General features: G+C 39.4%; 1 protein-coding gene across 3 annotated transcripts in view; it reads left to right on the top strand.

Annotated features, from left to right (window-relative positions):
* Window positions 1-19977, top strand: part of NWD2 (NACHT and WD repeat domain containing 2) — a 51284-nt gene extending 31307 nt beyond the window's left edge. For all 3 annotated transcript variants that reach the window (XM_005490492.4, XM_074541628.1, XM_074541627.1), the window contains 4 exons: window positions 10000-10203; window positions 11799-11943; window positions 12246-12835; window positions 14336-19977. In XM_005490492.4, coding sequence (XP_005490549.1) covers window positions 10000-10203; window positions 11799-11943; window positions 12246-12835; window positions 14336-18268 — 4872 coding nt within the window. In that variant the 3' untranslated portion in view covers window positions 18269-19977. The remainder of the gene's footprint in view (window positions 1-9999; window positions 10204-11798; window positions 11944-12245; window positions 12836-14335) is intronic.
* Window positions 19978-23554: the final 3577 nt, after the last annotated feature.

Here is a 23554-nt window from a genome sequence, read left to right as displayed (position 1 = left end):
TGTTTATGGGTCTCTTTAGACAAAAGAAGTCCGATCCACTGCATAGTAACATACATTTTATCAACTAACACATTACTCACAGAGTAACTTTTTATTTCATTCCACCTTGAAAAAATGAAGCACAGAGTATTTGCTTAGAAAACTAGGGAGACTGCAATTATTGTGAGTAAATTACATGTTCTTTTCTTGTTAGCTCTTTTGCATAGCACAGAAATTACTTTAATGCTTGAAACGGTTTTAAAATGCTTTAGTACACCAGTGCTGCTCATGGCTGGAAACACAGTTCACCATGTGGCCACGTGCTTTGGCTGTCTGTATCCTCTGCCTCTCAGTCACACACATGCATGGCACAGGCGAGACAGTGTTTTCATTCAGGTGAGTGGCATTTATGTACTTTTGCTGGTTTTTTTCATTTCCATGGACATCTGCTGCAGAATTTTTAAACTTTTGGCTAATGATCTGACCCATTACCTGCAGGGCAGTACTTAACATTCACTGTTTGTATGCTTACCATTAATTGTAAGTCAAATAACCTACTGTGTAAAAATTAGTGTTAGAAAAGTCATTAAGATATCCCAATAGAATGGCACTTTTTCATTTTTAGCTCGATGTAAGCTCTTTGCCTCACTGTTTAATAATGAATACCATTCCAAAATGGGAATGCAGAAACTTAAGCCACCTTTTTGATAAATAAAAGAAAGATCATATTTCATAGAGAATAAAAGATACAACCCCTTCTTGCATACAAAGTATACCAAAGAGGGCAGTGAGAATGTGGAAGAGTGCCAGCTTTTGACTCCAGGGTTTGAGGCCCAGAAGCCAGTGCCCTGCCCTCCCAAGGACTACACTGATGGGCTCAGAGTACCTTCCTCCTTTCTGACTCCATGATATCTGTGTCCCTGGGTACTCAGGAGAGCACATTAAACAGCAGTAGGAGGAGAAGCTTTTCCATTTCCCTGTTAGCCACCCTTTGCCTGTGAGATGCAAGACAGGGTTTCAAATCACAATTCTTTCTGGCTTAGATGAGTTTGTGATTATTTTACAAAGCAAGGAAGGTTACACCACTGTGCCTTCCTCAAAAAGACAATATTGATCTCCTTACTGTTTCCAACAAAGGTGCATTCCCCATTCTCTGTGATTTCCACAGACAAGGTTATTGACTTCAGTCTGGGCTATGTGCACCAGTCTTTTAGTAAACCTAACCCTTTTGATTTGTTTTTCTACCCAGTTCCGCTCTTGTCTAGTGTTACAGGACCTGTCAGAGTTGACAGAAATCTGGACTGTGGCAGGAATTACCTGCAAGGTCCTGAGCTTTATGTGAAAAGAAAAGGTACATGCCTGTCAAGAAATCTCCCATGCAATTTCAAAAATATAGCAAAGTGAGAATAACATGTTTGTTTGGAGGAAAGTCAGAGTGAGTGAGCACCTCAGATCTTTAGGCAGAGGTAGGCAGAATCTCCAGTTCTTCCTCTATGCTATCTTTATTCACTGACCTCTTCCCTAATTATAATTTTTTGACTGATTTTCTCACCTGCATCTATGCTCAGGCTGATCAAAGACCCAGCAATAATAAGCAGTGAAGGAAAAGGCAGCAGAATTAATTTGGTGCTGCATGATCCTGTAGAAGACAGGGAGATTGTGGAGAAAGACCATAGATACTTTCTCAGCCAGGAGAGAGTTCTGATGAAGCAGACTGTATCAAGGAAGTAGGTTGTGAATTTCTTCTGAGGAAGCACGTTCACTCTGTATGATAGACTGGTAGCTCCTACACACTATGTCCTGAGAAATTACTCATCCTTATTTCATCCCCACCACTAGGGAAAGCTTTGAGATTTAAAAATACGGCGCTGTGGGTGAAGTTCAGAGTTGAGGGAATTGGCTCATTTACAGCCAGGTTTTGCCACTCTAGTTTTCTGAAAGACAGGTCAAGCATCAAGAAACTTCACCATCATTTTCTTCTTTTCTACACCTTTTATGTCAGGAACTGTACTCACAGCAAAACACTTCAGCACTTGCACCTCATCCTTCCAGTCCCAATTGCAGTGAGTTTTCTTACAAGGTAGTTCAACAATCCTTTTTGTTTCTCATGAAACTGAAACCAAGACCTGTCTTGAATTTCTGATACTCATATAGTACCCCCCCCTAGGGTGCTCCTGCAGTGCCTCAGGGAAAAAGGGAAAACAGAAATTAGGGCAAGGTTTAAGCCAGGGAACATAAATATATATCCAGGCAGGTGGAAAAACAATTCTCAGTACAGAAACGTCTTTATTATGCCTTCAGTTTCCTATTCACTTCAGCAAATTCAATTAAAAATTGTATTTCTTGTGTTTTCTACAGTCAGCTGAAGTTCTAAAATTAATTCTACTTATTCACAGCTTCAATCTATCTCCATAGGTTGAAGCAAATGAAATGAAAAAGCAAATGAAAATGTTTGATACTGCCTATGGTATAATTTTCCTCTTAAAAACTAAAAAGGACAAACAGTGTAAAATAACAGTTCCATCACTGCTGATACATAAATACACATCCTTTGCATATCAAAATAGAAATACTCAAAATAAAAGGCTTCTTTTGCAAGCTGTCACTAGCCTCATTTTATGGATAGACGGTCTGAGTCCGTGGCAAAAGTATCAGGAACTTAAAAGTTTCCATACTGAGATGTAGTAAAAGAAGGAAACAGGATTTAAGAGATCTGCAGCAGGTCTAATGTTCTGTCTGATTAGCTGCACTGCCTTACAGCTCTTGGCAGAGAAGAAAAATGCTGCTCTAAAAGACACTTTGACCTGTTCATCCCAGAAATCAGAGATTATGACATTTTTGTGGTTTTTTTCATATTTTTAATTTCTAGTGCTAGTATTTTTGGGAGACTTAATACCAGTGCAACATAACTTTCCACCTTTGATAGGCAAGAAGAGCCATCAAATGTATTTATTTATTTGGAGGACATTCTCCCTGTGTTTCTGTCATGAGGTCTTTACACTGTACCTCATTGCAGCTAGAAGTACAATAAAAAGGAGTAGAGGCAGTTATTTTCAGGACATCTCCTGGGCACCAGCTACTCTGGAACTCCAGCTTCCTAAAAATTGGCTTCATTTAAGCATAGTATTACAGCTTTCTTCACCTTGGTTACAGTTTCTGGTACAACAGCTTGGAGTTTGCCCTAACAAGCAATTAACATGTACATTCCATTGAGATAAATTAAAGTAAACATACTTTTCTGGCTTTAGATCTGATGATTCACTATTGTTTAGCCATTAGCATTTCTGCTTTGAATTTTAAATAAGTTGGCTATTGTTCCCTTAAGTTATAAAAAAAAATAAAATAAGACATTCTTTTTTGTTTGTTTTTTGGTAGTAAATTCTTGGTTTCAAGGCCTGGCAGGCAAAGACTCAGCTAATCCTGTTATTTTAATTTCCTTTTTTTTTCCCCAAAATATGTCTGGCTGGACCTGCACATTTTATATCACATGAATTATTTCTACAGGATACTGTTAAAACATAGTTATCATAAACCTGCAAGAAATCAGAAAGAGCTATAGTTGTACTAAATTTCTGAGGATGGGATGTTAAATAAAAGGCCCTTAAAAACTGGTATACAGACCATTTGTTTCAGATTTTCTAGATGTGGTTTACTGTATATTTGGTTATATTGGCTAATCCACATTTTTGCAGACAAGGAGGGTAAACATGCTGACATGTTACAGTTCTGTGTGCCTTCCTTAACTTGAATGGCTTCCTGGGCAGGTTTGCACGTGCAAATGTGCTGTCTGACCACCTCCAAATTCAATATGAAGGACAAGACATGGAATGTAGCCAGCATGCATGTAAAAAGTAAGATTTTAAAACAATGGAGCATTTCTTGTAGTGGTGCTGAAGTGATTCTGTCTCCATACATACAAATATAGCAACTGAAAGAAATTGAGGGGTACTGTAATCTGATTACAGTAAGTATGCTTTTTAGAAAAAATATTTTGATTACATCTGATGTCTTTTAAGCCTGGTGCCGAATATAAATGTCAATATTTCACTTACTTTTTTTCTTTATGTCTCTTTTGTCTAAAGAAGCCTGATCCACTGCATAGTAACATACATTTTACCAGCTAACGTGTGTGTGAACATCCCAGTAAGCAGTAGAGAAAAAAACATATGTGTCTGAGAAAAAAATGGCTATTTGACTGAAATGTATGGCTTTAAAGAGGAAAGAAAGGTTTTATTTCATAAAAAAAGTTTTGCTACAAAAGGGAGGAAGCCCAGAAGCAAAGGCTGAGGGAGTTAGGTCTCTAACCCCAGGATAAACAGAAGGCAATGAATAGAGAGTGACCTAGGGGAGAGAGGGATCCAGAGGACTTTGTAGCCCTTGTTAGTCATGCAAACTGTGGAAAGATAACATTCACACTTCTGTTGCAGTTAATATTCAGTTGCTAATGTTCAGTGCTATGAGATTGCTTGCACAGAAAGGAGCTGCAGTAGCAGGGCTTTGAGGTGTGACTGTGACCCCATCATTCACGCTCTGAGGCCTGAATGGGGTTTATACCTGGTGACCACAGACGTGTCCTTCTTCCACTTCAGGGGAGGTTTTGATACTGGGCTTTTGCACCATGGATGCGCATTCTTATTTCATGCCTTGCTCCAGGTGGTTGCCCACAAGCTACACCAAATTTCTGTGTGAGGCTTCCTGCTGAGGCATAGCATGATCCAGACTGCAATCCACAGCTCTCCTGGGAATGGTAGAAGGACACCTCTGGGACATCAGTAAGACCAGCCTTTCCCAACCCCTGACAACAGATGAATTTAATACCCCCCATGGTGTTTTAAATCTCTTAAATCCCTCCAAATCTCAGCCCACAGTGTGAAGCACTGAGCAGCTCTTCAATAATATGAGATACTCATTCTCCTAGTGGAGCCGTTCCTCTTTGAATAAGTGATCTTAGTCTAAGCTTATACTAATTGAGCAGGCTGAAATGTAAGTCACTCAGGTTGTCATCATAAGGGGTCAGGGCTTTCCTCCTTCAGTAGTGAGCAGTTTCTGTAAGAAGGACAGAGCTGAGAATTAGGAAAAAGTAGCTTCCACTAATGTGGTTATGACTGACCATTGCATACATGTCTGTCCCAGCTCTGGGTCCTGGCCTAGCCGTAATTCCCTCCACTTAATTCCTGTGTCACATGGGACAGTGGTACTTGTAATTTCTCATGGATCTTGCAAAACCAGATTGTTTAAGGAGTGCTTAACCCTGTACACAAGGAAGTATATTAAGTTTAAAAATTAGCTGTGGTTAGATTTGATTCCTTCAAAGATAATTTCTTGGATGCCTTTGCTTCAAAAAGCTGGCAATCCAGGACTCTTCTGAGAACAGACAGAGAGGCCATAGGTTTGCACTTCAGTGTCACATCTTCACAAAGACCAAGACAAAGGACTGGTTCCAAGTAACTCAGCAAAAGGTCATTGGATCAGATCTCTGTTGGCAAAATGGCCAAAAAAAAGTGTTGCTCTTAAGCTGTCAAGTACCTGAAACCAGTCCATAAAACATTACTAATCTGACTTCTCAAATGGCTTCATTTGCAGATGTCAATATATCATTTTGTTAAAAAAGATTAATTAAACCAATCAGTAATTAATACAATTTGCTGTTATTTGACAGTTGTTTTTTTATTAAAATTACCACAAATATCTTAGCTGGAATTAAATATATCTAAAATTTCAGCTTGTTCTGCTTTAAGATAATGTATGGCATCAGAATTCATTAATATTTTAGTGATGATATCTGAAATAATCATGCAACATGCCATGTGAATCCCTCATACCTCAAGATCAAATCTAAATCTTCTTTGTGTCCTCCTTTTGGTAATTATTGTGACTGCACCTATAATTTCAATCTCCTTCTACACCAAGAATATTAGAATGGAAAATACTTCCCATTGTACAGACAGTAGTTTTTTAACCTTCATTTAATTGTGATTTCAGCCTCAATAAAGCACTCCTGATGGGAACAACAGTGGATGCAGCTCTGAGCAGCCTTGTTTGTTGGAAGGTGTCCTTGCCCAAGGCTGGGGACGTGGCAGTAGATCATCTTTGAGGTCCCTCCCAACCAAACCCATTCTGTGATTCTGTGAAATCTAACAAGGCTGTTGCTGAGGCTGCTCTGGGCTAATTCTGTAAAGTTTTGTTAGACACAAATGGTTGCTGAGGGTTTTATACCTTTGTCAGCCTGGTCGTTTTATACAGTTCAACCACCTTCAATCACATGAGTTTTAATTTGTTGTTTTACTATTAGAGGAAAATGACTCATCAGGTGGGAGATTTTGATTCATGAGCCTGCATATAAAACTGTCTATTGATAGTGAACACAGCATAAACATTACTGTTCCCTTTAAAAATAATTCCCTATAATAATCATCAAAATGCTGCAATGTTGTTATCACAAATTGAAGTTTTGGGTTCTTACTGTTGAGTACTATAATATATTTCAAAAGGATCTGAAATAGTGGTAATTCTTGTTTACAGGCTAAGTGTGAAACAACATGAAGATTGTGAAAAATTCTGTTTACTTTCAATCCTGTTGCTTCATTTTTCTTCATTTTCCTAAGAAGAAATCTATATTTACTTGAATGTATAGGGAAATGGAGATGGGGCAGATATTTCCAGAGGCTGCTGCAAGCCTCTGGCACAGATGCAGTTCAGACACTGAAGCTCCTGAAGGAAAATTGCAGTTCAGAGCTTCTCATTGAGGTCTCTAAGGTTGCAGTGGCTTTGTGGTACCCTGATACATAACATTTATACAGATATATAGGAATTTAACCATAATGACACCAAAAGAGTGAAGGGAAGGAGGTACTTCAAGGCTCTCCTCTAACATGGGAAGATGCAGTGTTCACAGCCTGTACCTGCAAATGCACTCATCCTAAGGCTGTCATGCAGCCTTAGAAACAAAGTGGATTAAAATTACAGCAAATACATATTGTCTGTTTATAGTCCTTAGTCTTTTTTTAATTTACTAGTGCCACTGCTAATGGAAAACATGCAGTGCATGTAGAGAAGGGGCATTTGGGTGAAGAGCTGTTCCCCAGGAGCCTGGTGTGTTTATGTGGTGTAACCCAGCATTTGAGCATCAGTTTCTCAGCAGAAAACAGCTGCACTTACTCAGCATGCCTCCTGCTCCCAGGCTGGGCTGTGATACCACAGACCTGCAGAAAACCAGTGCTAGTCACTTCTGTACTCTCCAGTAAAACAGGGTTTTGTTTCAATGCCTCCATTAGAGGGCCAGTAAAACTGGGCTGAGGCTGGTTGAGGCTGGTCTAAAGTTACCAGAAAACACAGGAGTGACTCCATTAAGAGCTTTCTACCTCATAAAATTTTCTACCAGAATATTCTTCAAATGATTACACTGAGTCAGGTATTAATACCAGAACCTCAGGTAACTTCTGTGGAACACAGCTGCAGTGCAGTGCCTGGGATGACCTGCTCTAAATGATACACCTGCTCAGCACTGTATTTAGTTTGCTGGGTTTGCTGGATCATGTCAAAGTTCTTTTTTATTGTGTTTTGCTCAAGTAGTCATGAGGATAATCCCTAATACAAGATTATTTACATAATGTCTTTTGAAATGACAGATGAGAGGTATAAAAAAAGTCTTGTCTTTTCATTTTAAAGTAAAACCAGTCATTATTTAACTACAGTACAGTGAAGAGAGAACAGCATAACCTGTACCAGAGAAGCAGAAAAGTACACAGAATAATTCCAAAACAAATTTAGTTGTTTAAATGCAGTGCATTAAAATCAGACATAATAATGTTGACATTTTAGTATTGTTAATGAAGGGCCCAGTTATTGATCTTTGCTGAGGGAACTGTCTATTGAATCCACTGGACTTACATTTAGAAAAAGTGGAGCCTAATGAATTCTAAGTAATAATTTCTAAACAAGGTAAAAGCCCCTCTGAGAGAAATTTATGAGATTTCTATGTCAACCTGAATGTGAAGAGGCTTTCCAATTCACCATGATATAAGTTATTAACCTCACTTGAATGAAGAAGGAAAATAATACTATATTTTGTTTAACCTCTGCAGCTTCAGAGTTCCAAAATTACAGGGCTCTATGAATAGATCAGAACAGTAAAAGCTTTGAAATTTTCCCCATCCATCTCATTATTTGAAGCAACATAGCCCTCTCTGAAGGGAGCTACTAGCTGGAATGATCGCAAATCAAAAATAAATTTAGATTCTAGAAATACTGGATCATTTTATTTCATTAAATTAATTATTATATAATTCTAGTTGCTGAACACATTCATTCTGTTCTCGTGACTCCTTGATGTGTGCCCTGATTGGAGCCACGGTGGGATCTGAATGGCAGCCAGGCAAACTCAACTTTCCCCCAAAGCCTCTCTACTGGAGAAGCTTCTTGAAGGACTTGGGTGCTGTGACTTGTCAGGAACTGGATCCTGGGCTGTTCAAACAATCACAATTCCTACATTCCTTTGCTCCTCCTGAGCAGTGGGCAGACACTGACTTGTTCCTGTCCACCAGCTCTTTGCCAGTGCTCCTTTTTGGAGGGTGCCAAGTGATTGCCATCAGAGCCAGCATGGTGGTTCATGACTTCTCGCTAGTCTGCTCCAGGCAGAAATCAGCCAGGTCAGTTTGCACAATGCCAGGTGTGGTCTGAGCTGGCTGGTTTTCCCTGGAAGGATTAGGAGGTGTTGGTGCACTGCTCTGATGTCTGCTCTGGGGCTGCAGCATCTGCCATAGTGAGCCACTGGAGGGCTGTGTGCCAGCATAGCTGGGTCCAGCAAAGTGTCCTGCTGCTTCCTGCTTTTATAATCAGTGAAGCAGACTTCATCCTCATCAGTTATTGATTTTCAGGGTGTTCTTCTGCTGGAAGAGTTTAAAACAGCTTCTCATTATGACAAGTGGTTTAAAAATAATGAATATTTAGATATTATTTACAAACATGCTCACTTACATTTTTAGGGCACTAATATATTTGCATTAGCATTACTTTACCAAGAGATCTTTCTGATTCAAATCAGGACTATGATACTGTTGGTTCCTCTCCACATTAAGTACTCCTTCTCATTAACACGAGATTTTTGCTGAATACATTTAAAATGAGGAAAGAATTTTTTTAAAATCATATTTTAAATTAAGTAAGAATTCTCACTGACTTCTGTGGGCCAAGTCTTTAATGCAGAATTGATCTGATGGTGACAAATTTGAAAAAAATGTCAAAAGATTTCAGTAATTTCTTATAATACTATTGTCTATGAAGTTGTAGGACGTTACAATCATATTTTTACAAAATATTTGCAAACAGTAAAATACAGAAATAAATTTCTTTTAAAAGAGTATATTTAGAGCATGACAACCAGTATTATAATCCTCATTTTTTAAGGAAAATGTCTCCTGTGCACCAGTTTAAGAACTGACTTCCACAAACCTTTACCTTTATGCAGCAGTACTAAAATTGGGTTTGATCAATTTCTACTCAGTAGTGGCTTCTTCCTTGCCCCACTGTTCATTCAGTGGACAGCTACTGGGGCAAAGACAACAAGAACAGAAAACAGCAAAGCAGCTTGGGGTTCTGCAACACTGATCCTTGCTGGTATAAGCCACAATGTCAATTTGCTTTTGCATGTGAGGATAATCTCAACCTGTGACTAATGGAACTCAATAATACATGAGTCAATTCCATGCTAAGTATATTGGGTATTTTTTAATTATTTCTTTTGAATGCCTTCTTTGTAGTACTAAAAATACTAGTAGTATTTTTACTGCTAGTGAGTACCATGAGAGACAATGCATCGACTTGAAATTTTCAAAGTCATCATAGTAAAATATAGCTCAGTACAGTACCCTTAACAGGAATTCCTGTCACACAGTATCTGTTTCCCTTCCTAGTAATTTGAAAGTCATTACCAGACTTACTTTTAGGAAATTCAGATCCCAAGGATGCTTTTTGCATAATAAAAAAGAAAAATTTAATCCCTGCTTTTCTGTAACTACATAGGGCCTATTGGGAGAGAAGTATGGGAACATCCGAATACCAGGGGAAGTTGAGTCAGCAGAATTTGAAATGATCCTGGATGCTGCTGTAGAGGCCAAGCTAGAGACAAGGATTTTAGAAGAGTGGTACTGCAGGGATGAGAATGCAGTGCCACCAGCATATTACCTCAGACCAAAATCAGAAATGCTGAAGAACTACCAGAATACGGTGAGTCACAGTCTCCTGCTCATGAAATTTTTCTTGATCCGTTACAGTGGCAGGCAGTCCCCAAGGCCAGGCACTTGCTGTTGTCTTTGAATTGGGTTCTACAGCCCCGTCCACTGAACAACTGCTACAACTGCTGCTGTGGGGCTCCTTTCCTGTACACGGGGAAACTGCAGAACACCAAGGAGCACAACTCCTGCATTGATGTGCTCTCTGACGGCTAGAGCAAGCCAACTTGGGTCATCTGTGCCCTGTTAGGGCTGGAGGGACAGCTGTCTCTTCCCTGATGTTGTAACATGGAGAACTCAGGCTCTTCTGCTTTTTACTGTGCATATGCTAGATTTCAATGAATAGGACTTCCAGAGGAAATACACATTTTCCCTTCTATCCCCATAGAAGAAAACCTGTCAAACAAGTACTTAGCACTGTCCTGAGTCAGGTATCATACTTTTAACTTATCAACTGCATTATAAGATTTTTTCAACACTGTTAATTATAATTTTTAAAGCAGGCATTTGTCTTTAATTGATGATGATAAAAACCGTATCTATTTCTCAGGGCTCAGTTCTACCCTCCTACACATCCAGTATATACCTAAGGACATATTTTAGTGTACAAAAAATGAAATCCTTAAAAGAGTTTTCACTTCATTTTGAGTGCCATATTATATTATTAGGGGTTTTTGTTCTTAAATCTTTGTACTTTTCCTGAAGCTACTGACTAACACAGGACTAAATGAAAATATGTCCATAACTTAAATTACTTAATATTCATAACTTAATTTAAAAAAGATGTTCATAACTTAAAGCTGTAACATAGATGTAACATAACTTAAAGATGTAACACAGAGTTACATCTCATAAACTTATAGAAATTATTAAAAAATACTCAGCTCTGTCAAGAAAGAGTTGGTAGGGAACTTATTCTGGAGATTCCACACTCCAAGAAAACTGGAGACCCCTGAAATATTTCACCAGCAGTAAATGAAACCTAGCTGCTTTAGAGAAAGCACCAGCATGGCATTTGCAAGATACCATCTGAAAGGATTAGTGAATTTATATCAGAGTTCCTCTCTGATGACAGTTAAGATTAGTGTTACTATAGCAATGAATGAGTGATCATAATGTCGCATGTAATCCTGTATTTTTAAAATATGGTAGCTAATAGAAGGCACTTAATTATAGGTACCAGGAACCCCATTTTCAGTTTTGAGATCTAAGTTTAAATTTTTATCATTATTACATCTCACTAAAGGAGCAATAATTTTAGCAGTATTGCTGCTGCTTTATAATAATTCAGGCTTGGTTCTCAAAATCCTCTTTCTATAAAGGTGTTATTGGCCTTATTCTTGAAAAATATTGCATTAGCTGCCTACACTAGGGATTTAGAAAATACTCCAAGGAGCTAACTCTTAAAATTCTAGAATGGAATACAGTATGATCATCTGCAGTATGAAATATTTATCTTTTATTGATTTTCGTTAGTGTATGTGTTTCTCTGTTACCATGTTATTTTTGGCTTTGAATATTAGACTTCTGCTTTCTGAAGTTGTATATGTATGTATTACACCTACTTTTTAACAATGGATTTTTTAAAAGATGGAATCTTCTTCAAATTCAATGAATGAGAACAAATGGCAAGATATATCAGAAGAGATTAAGAAGATTTTTAAGACTGCTGTGAAATTGCTGTATGAGAAAGGAAAAATGAAACACAGCCAGGCAAAGAGATATCTTTCCTCTGGTAAGGTTCACACTAACAATTTCAATGTTTTCATTTATTGTCTGTCCTGTCAACCTTTTCACAAACGTGAAAATATATTTCTGTTGGCATTTCTCATATAATTAAAGGGGGGAAAAAAGGTTTGTTGTGCTTGCTTGAGACTAAAACCCATACAAAAGCACTCAGCAAATTCTCTGTGTTTGTTTTTTCTGTTTTTACAGAGAACAAATGCAATCTAGTCTGCCTGTTGGGGGTAGGGCATGTTCTTGAACTGTTTATAAAGAAAAGTTGACAGACACTCTGTGTTCTCTTTTCATCCCCAGCTATTGAAGATGAACTTGATTTTGCCTTGGGTAAACAAACACCAGCTTTCCTAAAGAAGTGTGTTTGCTACATCCGGAAAATTGCCAACATTGAGCGTTTCGTTAAAATTCCAGAGATGGGAAAATACATGGACGTGGTCCATAAAGCTGGGAAGTTCCTACGAGATCCTGAAGCCCATGAGAAACTGATCAAGCTCAGGGATGAATTCATTCCTACCATTGTCGCATCGTCCAATCTGAGAGTGTACACCTCCGTCACCCACTGTGACATGAAACTGGGCTACTCCCAAGAAGTGGAGAGCCATTACATTGAAGGACTTGGCAAACAGTTCTATGAAGACATGATTGACATAATCCAAGCTACAGTGCAGCAGAATTTTGACACGGAGACAGACGTGCTGTACGATGAAGTCCTTCAACACTCATCGCTATGTAAAACGTACTCCACTTTTTACGAATATAGATGTGAGGCATTAAACATCGTTCACAAATATGTTTTACCTAGAAAAATAGGACACATTAACCCTCTTATCATATATGGAGGACCATGCACAGGGAAGACTCTTCTGTTAGCTGAAGCAGCGAAGAAGGTAAATAAGTATCTTACATCCTGAGGTCACGTTGAGAGCATTACTGTGTGTAAAGGCCAACTTAATTTAATTCTTTCTTTTCTCAACAGATCTATCAGCCCTCAATACAGAAAATAAAAATAATAACATGTATATTCGGCATATTATTGTACACATGTGCAGAAAAATATTACCTTTCAATTATAACGTATCTGTATCATGTCCTTAGCCAAAACAAATATAGTTTATTAAAGCTCTTAGAAATCTAATAGGAATCAATATATTCTGAATTAACATAATTTAGAATGATCTCTTTTCTTCTTGTTCCTCTGAGGCCCTATGAATCCACAACCATCTAAACATCTTATTCTGATTTCAATCTTAAACACAAATTGCAGTACATCTTTCCAAGTCATACCATCTCATGTTCTCATAAGAAACTATTCCAGAATTATTCTACTACACTGGCTATAAATCTATATGGAATAAGCTGCAAAAATACCCATACTTATCTGGAATATGCTGTTTAAGTCATTGAGCTGAGTACTACAGGGAAATGAATGAAACACTTTGTGCAAGGCAGAACAAGATGCAGAACAAGCCCAAGCTGGCATCACCAGACCTAATTCTGCAGATGACAGTCACAACTTTGAGATCCTGGCAGGGTGGTCAGAGAATTTAGCATAGTGAGCTGGGGAAAAGTCATATCAGCCAGAAGGAAATGAAGAAAGGAACAATACTGTTTAAAATCCCTGTCTCTACTTCCTGTGGAGTCACATTATATATGAAATTGGGAGTTGCAACTCAAGATCTCATTTCATATCTGAGTACATAAGTCAGCCTAGAGACACTGGTGCTGCTTTTCTTTTAAAATAGTGTAAAATACATAAAGTGAGGTGAAGAGATGTAGAACTGAGTGTGTTAGCCTGCACAGACTGGGAAGATTTAAAGAAGTTAACATTCCTCACTAGCTTGGAGTGCTCTAACCAAGAAAACTTCAGGCGACAGACACCTTTTCTTTTTTGTGGCAGTGTTTTAGAGTAAAAGTCACAGGTACACCAGGGCAAAGTGCAGTTCCATGGGCCAGGGATCTGTACTCTGATCCATGTCCTCTAGAGACATGTCTTTTTACTCAGTCAGAATCAATGCTAAACAGGATTAGGTAGTAGGCTGGTGAGGCTGACCAAGGATGACATTGTGTAGTTTCTAAGGAAGTCTATTTATAAGACACTCTATCTACACACTTTCAGAGGTGAGACTCAGATTTTGTGAAGAGTGCCCTGGGATTTATGGAATACATTCTAGTCATGTCCCCTTTGATGTAAGCCTTTTTGTGCTAAATACAGATGATACATGATTTGAATTTCATTCAGTGCACCCGCCTTGAACTCTGCCAGTGAGAGCATTTCTATTCAACCAGTAATATTTTTAAATGTTTATTCATATGTAGACTATCACTATTAATAAACTCTGTTACTGTGCTTCATTGAGATATAAACTAAATTATGCTCTGTATTCTAGGCCTATTCCTGGTTACAAGAAGAGATGGGACCAGATTCTGACCCTGTGGTAGTTATAAGATTTTTGGGATCTACTGAAACAAGTACAGATCTGAAGAATATACTTCAAAGCATTTGTGAACAACTAGCAGTCAACTATCGCTGCCTCGTACAAAGTTACCCAAAAAAGATTCATGACCTTCGGGACTTGTTCATAAATCTCTTGAATGAGTCTTCATTTCACAGGCCGCTGGTGATTATATTTGATGCTTTAGAACAGCTAACAGATAGTGATGATGGTAGAAAGCTCTGGTGGCTTCCCATTCACCTTCCACGTTCAGTACGGATAATTTTGTCAACACTGCCAAACAAGCATGGGATCCTGCAAAAACTGAGGTGCCTTATTCATGAAGAAAGCAACTACATTGAGTTGACTGCAAGGGACAGAAAGATGTGCAGTCAAGTACTGAAACATCAGCTACTGCGAGTTAAAAGGAAAGTAACATCAGGGCAACAAATCTATGTCAATGAGGCATTCTCCAAGTGCACACTGCCTATGTTTGTGAACTTAACCTTCAGAGAGGTCAGGCACTGGAGATCTCACAAGGATGTGGATGAGTCCTCCCTCTGTGTTACTGTCCATGAAAGCATAGAGCAGTTGTTTTGGTCACTGGAAAACAAGTGTGGGTCAAGACTATTGTCAAGAGCACTTGGCTACATCACTATGTCCAAATCTGGCCTGAGTGAAATGGAACTGGAGGATATTTTAGCCCTTGACAACAGTGTTATGTATGAACTGAATGAGAGAGTCAGAGAAAGTAACCCCTTGAGAATTCCATATATATACATTGCAAGACTTAAGGAGGGCTTACAGGGGTATTTAATAGAGCGACAGGTGAAAAATGTAACGCTGCTTCTTTGGGCAAATAGGCACTTGCAGCTGATTGCCCAGAAACTGTACCTGCACAATGAAGAAGACTTGCGTGAAATGCACACAGTCATGGCAGAGTATTTCCTTGGTGTTTGGTCAGGTGGACGAAGAAAACCTTTTTACAGCAATGACCAATACCTGAGTGGTTGTCCTGACCACGCCAGTAGAGGCCTGAACGAGGATGAAAAGCACTCCATGGATCAGGCGGCTTTTGACAGGCAGGCTCCAGATCAGCCTTGGGTCTTTCAGTGTAACCCACTGGAACCTGATATCTTTTTTATTAATCACAGAAAAATGACAGAGCTTATTCATCACTTAACAAGATGTGGAAGAACTGATGACCTTCTGTATGGAGTGATCATGAACTTCAGCTGGCTGTACACCATGATTAGAATAGGGCAGTTTGATAAAGCACTTTCTGACATAGAACTAGCTTACACTTACTCTCAAGAAAAGGAGCTGAAATTTCTGGCCAGTACCCTCCGCAGTATAAAGTTCAAAGTCGTAAAATACCCAGGTTCACTCTCAGCTGAATTGCAGCAGAGACTTCTCCCAGTAGTAAGCTCATTGCCCAAACTCAGACATCTCCTCCTAGAATGTGACAAGGACGGGCCCAAGTACTGCTCTATCGTCCCTTTGCACTCCTCCATGGATGTGACTTACAGCCCTGAGCGCCTGCCACTGTCATCCAGCTGCATGCATGTCACTGAGATTTTGCCTACATTTAATCCCAGCACAATTATTGCTGCTTTAGAAAATGGCTCCATTAGCACTTGGGATGTAGAAACCCGCCAGCTACTAAGGCAAATTACAACAGCTCCATCTGTTATCTTAGGGATGAAGCTTTCTAGTGATGAAAAGTATCTTGTAGTAGCTACAACAAACAACACTCTTTTGGTATATGATAACATAAATTCCTGTCTTCTTTCTGAGGTGGAAATTAAGGGGTCAAAACACTGTGGAATTGCAGGGGACTCCAGTTTTATAAATGGATTTACATTATCGGTCAACCATGCTCTTGCTTGGCTGGAGGCCAGTAAAGATGTTACTGTAATAGATCTGCTTTACGGTTGGCCTCTCTATCAGTTCCACTGCTGGTACGAAGTGACCTGTGTGCAGTGCTCTCCAGATGGAGTTTATGCATTCTGCGGGCAGTATTTGAACACCGCAACCATTTTCCACTTGGGCAGTGGAGAGAAGCTGACCACTGTGACCTCTGAATTTTCAAGTGGATTTGTGAAATTCCTTCTCATTTTAGACACAGCCCAAGAAATGGTGATGGTGGACAGTGAGGGTAGCCTCTCTGTTTGGAATACAGAGGAAATTGCAAAGCCTCAGCTTACAGATGACTTTGACTGCAGAAGAGAAGACAGTGAAGTTGTCAGCATAGAGCTTTCTGAAGACCAAAGTGCAATTTTAATTTGTAAGGCTCTCAGCATTGAACTTCTTGACACTCGTGTGTGGAAGGTGGCTGAAAAGTTTAGAGCTAAACACAATGAGCGCTTTATATCTGCCGTGTTGTCCAAAAATGGCAACTGTATAATTGCTTCAATGGAAAATACCTCAGCCATTTTTGTTTGGAGAAGAGATACTGGACAGTGTATGGCAAGCTTACAGGAAATCTCAGGAACTATAGTCAGGCTAATTAAATCAAATCATCATAACATGCTGCTATCCTTATCCACCAGTGGTGTCCTTTCTATCTGGGATATAGACATCATAACTGCTATGTCCAATATTGACAAATCTGGCAAACCCATCCAAAGACTGGTGTTGCCAGCCAGAGGTGAATTAATATACACGTTGGATGGATCAGATTCTGTCCATAAGTGGAACTTCAGCACTGGATTTATTGAAGCTGTGTTCAAGCATGAAGGTATTGTTGAAAACTGTGTGCTGACCTCTTCTGGAGAGATAATGGTTACATCAGATGACAAATGCAGCCAGTATGTATGGCACACGGTCAGTGGTGAAAATATATTTCGCATTAATGGACAAAAAATTTCAGAGCTAATGATTACTCACAATGACCAGTTTGTAGTCTCTCTCTGCGAGCAAAATGCATCCAGAGTTTGGCGACTGGCTACAGGACATAGGGTTTGCAATATTTTAGTTGCCTTACAGAATGCATTTATAACAACTGCAAATACATTTGTGGTTGGAATGGCAAAGAACAAAGTTTTGGCAGTGAGTCTCTGGACCGGCAGTATAACAAAGAAGTTTTGCTGTGATGATGGTGCAAGCATCGTGGATATTAAGTTGATACCAGACTGCCCAGATATTATAGTATTTATAACATCTACTGAAAGTGTGAACATCTGGAGCCTAACAGAGGAAGTCATATGCAGACGTGTACAATTGCCTACCAATTTCTTAAAAAAATTGGAAGACTTTGAAATATCTCCAAACGGGAAGCTAGGAATTATAACCCGTGGTGATGAGAACATCAATGTGCTTGATCTACACAGTGGAAAACTCCGTGTGGTTCATGCTCCAGGTGTCATCTGGCGGCAGAGGCTGTCTCGTGACGGCCGCTACCTGGTGTACATTTGTTGTCGTGGGGAGGAAGATGATGACAATGGTGCAGTCTCTAGTTTAATTGTAATGAGGCTAGCAGATGGCAAAAACATCGGTGCCTGCTCTCTTTATAAAACTCCCACTTTTCTTGCACTCTCACAGAGACATTTAAACATTATTATTGGATTTGATGATGGAAGTATAGGTACTTACACTGTAGTGGATCGAGTTGATGCTGCACTGAAAATCAAAATTGCTACTTCAAACAGCCGTCAGATTTTCAACAACGCAACACAAGTGATTAGGCCAAAGTGTCACAATTATAGTTTCAAAGTGACTGCAGACTGCATTTGGAGGGAATCAACAGAAGTATTTGCAAGGGATAGCCCCATTACAGTTACAGAGGCTGAGGTGAGTGAAGCAACACCAACCAAAAGGCACAGCTACTGCTATGAGAAAGTGTGCTCAGCCATAGATTGCAGACACAGTTTTGCATCTGATAACTGAGCAACCATCTGGGCGAGCTTATCTGAGTAGTACACGTGCTTAGGTACGTCTTCTGAATTAATGTAAAAATCAGTGCGTTTCTTGGAAGACAGATAGAAACAGCAGAGGGCAGACCAGCTGTTTTTTCCTGTCTTACATTTCTGTAAACATAAAAGCAAATGTAAAGCAAATGGGCTGCAGGGTTTTTTTTAATTTCGGAATACAAGGTTTAGTCCAGAATTTCACCAGGGCCTTGATTAAAAATTTCTAGCAATACTATCAAAATTGTTATGCTATTACAGAAGTTAGGTGATTCTATCTGTGGCTGACAGACTGTTTTAACTAGAGCCAAAGCTCTAAGTGATTGGTGAGAAGTCAGACCACTATTTTATATTCCAAGCACCTAGATGGGTCTATAGCTAACAGTCAACTTTATACCCACTTGCAAAAATGTGTTTTTCTGCTTGATGGTGCAATGACAAGATGTCACCTGCCAACCTGGAACACTTGATACATTCCATCATCATTTTAAAAATATCTACTTTTATTTTTCTTTTCAATTGGGTTTAATCTTTGGGCTGAAAGGAATAAGTGCCAGTCAGCTGCTAACATGTCAGCACGTGAGGCAACAAGTATTTGTTCACCTCAATGAACACAATGAGAGTTTTTTTTAAAAAAATTGCATGCAGGGATTTCAGGTTTCTGTATTGTGATAAAAATTATAAAAGTCCTGAGTTCTAAAGGAAGTATAGGGATTGGGGTTTTATTTTTGGTTTGGGGAAATGTTTTGTCTTCATAGTGTGTATTAGTACAGGTCGTAATGAAAACTTTTCAAAGAGAAGGAGCATTACTGATGAACACTTAAAGACATTAATTTCTTTATGTTAAAATATTGCTGTCCATTTTGTTGTAAGAAAGTCTAAAGTATCTCCTCTGTCTCCAAAGTAATCCTGGTAGTTTTCAGACATGCCATGTATTAGTCCTTATAACATTTGCCTTAGTATTGTTTCTCTTCTTTCCCATGATTAATACCGATCAAATGACCAAACACTCTGAGACTGTTTGTGTACCTGCTGAAATATTCCACTAAATGTAAAGGCTGTCAACAGGTCCCTTCTTAGTCCAGTTTGTAATGGGTTTTTCTTACTCTCACATGCATACAACCTTCACTTTCTGCTTTAGAAACTGCTCTGAGCCTTTTGTACAGTTTTACCAGTTTCAAGGCAGAAATTGTGAAATAATGAAAAATGCTGTAAAAAAATTTACATTTTCCTAAGTAAATGTACTGGACAAGATCTGAAAGCATAAGAAAATTTTCCCTTACTTACATATGTTAAAGATGGCATACCCATGGAAATATTTTCAAATTATTTAAACAGAATAATCTTATTTTTAAAATCAGAATTCCATACCACAAATTTCCAAGAAATGAATGCTAAACTAGAACTTAATGTAGTGTGTGAATGTTCAATGTACAAGCCAATATAGTATATTAAGTGACTTGAATGATTTTTCCTAACTGGTTTGCAACTAATAGATCATATTGAATGTTTTTATGTAAACTTTGTATTGTTGGGAGAACCTACCCAATCAGAGATTTATATTTTCATAAATGTCAAATTTAGTTAAATTTTGTTACAGAGTTGTTAAATTAGAAATCTATTGCAGTCTTCAAACAAATATACAGTCTTGTGTATGCATTGTTTGTACTAATAAACTGTGGAAGCAGACTTGTGTGTGTCCCTTAATTTTGTGGAAATTCCACTCTGACAGAGGGACATGTGGCCTTTGCAGCCTCCTTTGGCCTGTACATAAATAATTTTTAAGGACAGTATTGATAAGGAAAGATTCCAGCGTTTCTGTCATTGCAGGTAACTAAATCAAGCATTCAAAATACAATGAGATTTGCCAAAAAAAAACCCCCACCCTTCTTAGATGATGTTTATGACTGGATTGCATACTGACAGTGTGCAAATCAACAGACATGAAGGCTTTTGTGACCAGGCCAATAAAAAGCACAGAAAAGGTGCTGAAACCCCACTCCAGTTCAGACCTGTGAAGCTATGGGAAGAGGCACCACAGTTCCCAGGATCCTGTCCCAAAAGAGGCAGCTTCCACCTTCTTTCAAACACAGTGCATGACTTGTGCATTTTGGCCATGAACTCCCTGTCCATAACCCGTGTAATACCGGGAAGTAAGTTCTTTCATTATCTTGCAAGGGTAAAATACATCCTCTGTCTGCCAGGAGAGTGGCTGATTTGGGGTTAATAATGGAGTATAATGTAATCACAGAATCACAGAATATTCTGAGTTGGAAGGGACCCCCAGGGATCATCAAGTCCAGCTCTTAGCCTTGCAGAGGACACCCCCAAGAATCTCACCTTGTGCCTAACCTATCTCATTCAGCTTGCCAGCTTTCTGTATCAATTTCTCAGGGGTCAGACTCCTCACATTGAGCCTATACAGCAGACACAGGGTTCTGAGTGGCTTCAGGCTGCTGACACTTGCTACTGCAAGAGTGACTGCTCCACAGCCCTTCACAAATCTGTACCCAAGTATGTGTAGCCAGTGGTACTGAGACAGAGTACTTTCTCCAATAATGAGCCATCCAAATACCAAGTGCTGTTCTACCCCTACATAGGAATAGGGCAATTTACTTTTTGTTAAGAAGCACTGTTTGCATCTCTAGAACAAGGCTTTCCTTTAGATATCATTTAGATAAAGTGCATCTATAAACAAGCTCAGGTGGAGTCTGTATTTTCTGACACAGAAGATTCTAGGAATAGGCTGTAGCTGCAAGAAGGCTTTAACAGGGAATTAGCCGGAAATTCTTAGGCAGACAAAGGTAAGCCAGAGGTCAGCTAGAAAAAATATTTTTATCAGTCATTTCCTTTGCACCACAGCTGGGGAATGCATGGCCCGTGACTTCATTTCAAACAGCCTGTGGCCATTTGACTTTTTTTCACATTATTATCAGATAACATCAGAATGTGGGTTAACATGTAGCCTGGAAAAATTTGCATTCAGAAGGAATTCAGGTTTCCCCAGCTCTGATTTTTCCATGAGGCACACTCAAGCCATTTACCTGCAGAAACAAAAGTATTGTCCATTTTGCAATAAGAATTTAAAGCAAACATTGATTGCTGAAATGGGATTTGCATGCAGAGGGGGCTGTTTCAGCTTAAAACCCTGAGAGTTTACTCTTTGTCAAAAACTATTAATGTGTCTGTATAATTCTTCATAAAATGGGTCCTCTGGGGCACTTCCATAAAGCTGTTAACAACAATCTGCATCGTTTCATTTTGTTGATTAAAGATTTAAAAATACCTCTTTTAGTATAAATATTAAGACTGCAAAAGGACAGACTTCTGAAATATATTTTTATTTCTTCTATTTTTAATATAATAATATTTTAATAAAATGATTGCATTTTTTAATATAATAATAAAATTGATCATGTAGTCATCGAAGCGTGGACTAGGGCCTCTGGATAGGTTTCATTAACAAGGGTTTGTTACTAAGAATCATTATAAAGTATTTATGCTACAAATATAACCTACTTCAGGTTCTTGTAACCTGTTATGGACATTACTCTTCCTAGATCACCACATGGCTGCAGGGAGACCAGTGAGCTACATTTTTTCCTGTGGTTTACCTTTCCAGCCTGGTTACAGAACACCATTCCTTGCATTTTGGAGGTAATCTCCTGGCTTTTATGACATGAACTGATGCTCTCAGTGTGGGTCCAATTCATAATCTCAATTCTCAGTTTCAACAGGAAGGTCAAAGGCTGCCAGAATAATCATGATCCTTCCCAAGGCAGGATTAAGCCTTTTACCATGTATTTCTCCAGAAGGAGCAGTTTGAACCATGGCCCTTCTGTGAAAAGGGGTCTTTCACAATCAAGGACAAGCTATACAGTGCTCAGTGCACCTGAAAACAGAGGCCAGTAAGCAGAAGAGTGTGAGGGAATGTTTCCAGTCCAGTATAACATGCCCTTAAAATCACACCTTTTCCCCAAGGTTAAAATCTGCTCCTACCAGGGTCTTCTCCCTGCCTGTGCTGTCCTGTCACCCCAGACCTGTGCTGCCTGCTTGCCAGGGTGGGTGAGGCTCCATCCCAACTCAGCAAAGCCCCTGATGTGATCCCAGCCACAGTACACTCTCCATTTGCAGCACCTGCTCTTTTGGTGGTAGCTCACTGGTCTCCTCTCCAGCCTCAGCAGGGAATGTACAAAAATGGATTTAAGGCGTGTTCACATGTTCCCACTGTCAGAGCTTTCACCACATAGTACTGTATAAATAAAATCATCTGCCTGCTCTCCTACTACATCTCTGATTACACATGCATTTCAGTCCATGTGAGAAAGCTTCTAGACTAAAATAGATCTAGTTAGCATATTTAAAGTGAAATACACAGAATTGCAAGGTGAGAGATGCAGCAAAAATCCAGACGTGCTGTAGCACAGATGAGAACAGAACATCCCCAAAGCAACTGGATAGTTTACTGCCATTTGTCTGCATATCCCATTGCTTGCTAGTAAATTGCCCAGCACTTCCCACTGTAATATCACATTGACAATAGCATATGAAGTCACAAAGTTACCCTTTTAGGCTGCACTTTTTCGAGGCAGCCTTCTATCTCAGCAGGAGCATTCTCCAGAAAGCCACAGCCAAAACAGTGGACTAAGGTACAAGAATGAGATTAGGGGGAAAAGAGGATTTCTGAAGGCTGAATGTCTCAACTACTTTTCCTTTGAAAAAGTGTCACACCCGTGTTACTGAACAAGCACTATGGATTGGTGAGACAAGTGATCGTTTCCTGCAGGACACATCTGTGAAAACCTGTCAGGCAATCAACCCAAAAGGATCCCAGCAGCTTGCACATACTCACAGAAAACGATAGGTTTCAGCAGCACAGCAAGGTTGGGATTGCAGGGGCTGCTCTACGAGACAGGAATACTGGGTGCTGATTCGAGAAATCTCAGAAATTAACAGTCTGTGGAACAAAAAATAGAGTAGCCATGGAAGGGGTCTGAAAAGGATGCCAAGCAGGAGAGGGGGGAAGGCAGCTTCACTGTGTTTGCTTTGAGTGGCCTCCTGGCTTAAAATGCAGCTTTTTGACTGGATATATCTCAGCCTGTAGCACACCTCATTAGCCCAGCAGCCACAAGAACAATGTAAAATACCATTGAAGGCAAAATACCACAGAGCTTGCCATGGGGTGACCTCCAGCTGGGCAGGACTATGAGGCCAGTCCGAGCACATGCCATGCACAGGGCTGCCCACAGCTGCAGATCCACAGCCC

Source organism: Zonotrichia albicollis, chromosome 5, assembly GCF_047830755.1.
Source record: "Zonotrichia albicollis isolate bZonAlb1 chromosome 5, bZonAlb1.hap1, whole genome shotgun sequence".
Classification (NCBI taxonomy): Eukaryota; Metazoa; Chordata; class Aves; order Passeriformes; family Passerellidae; genus Zonotrichia; species Zonotrichia albicollis.
The sequence above is the reverse complement of the archived record's forward strand: the minus strand, read 5'-3'. Positions and strand labels throughout refer to the sequence as shown.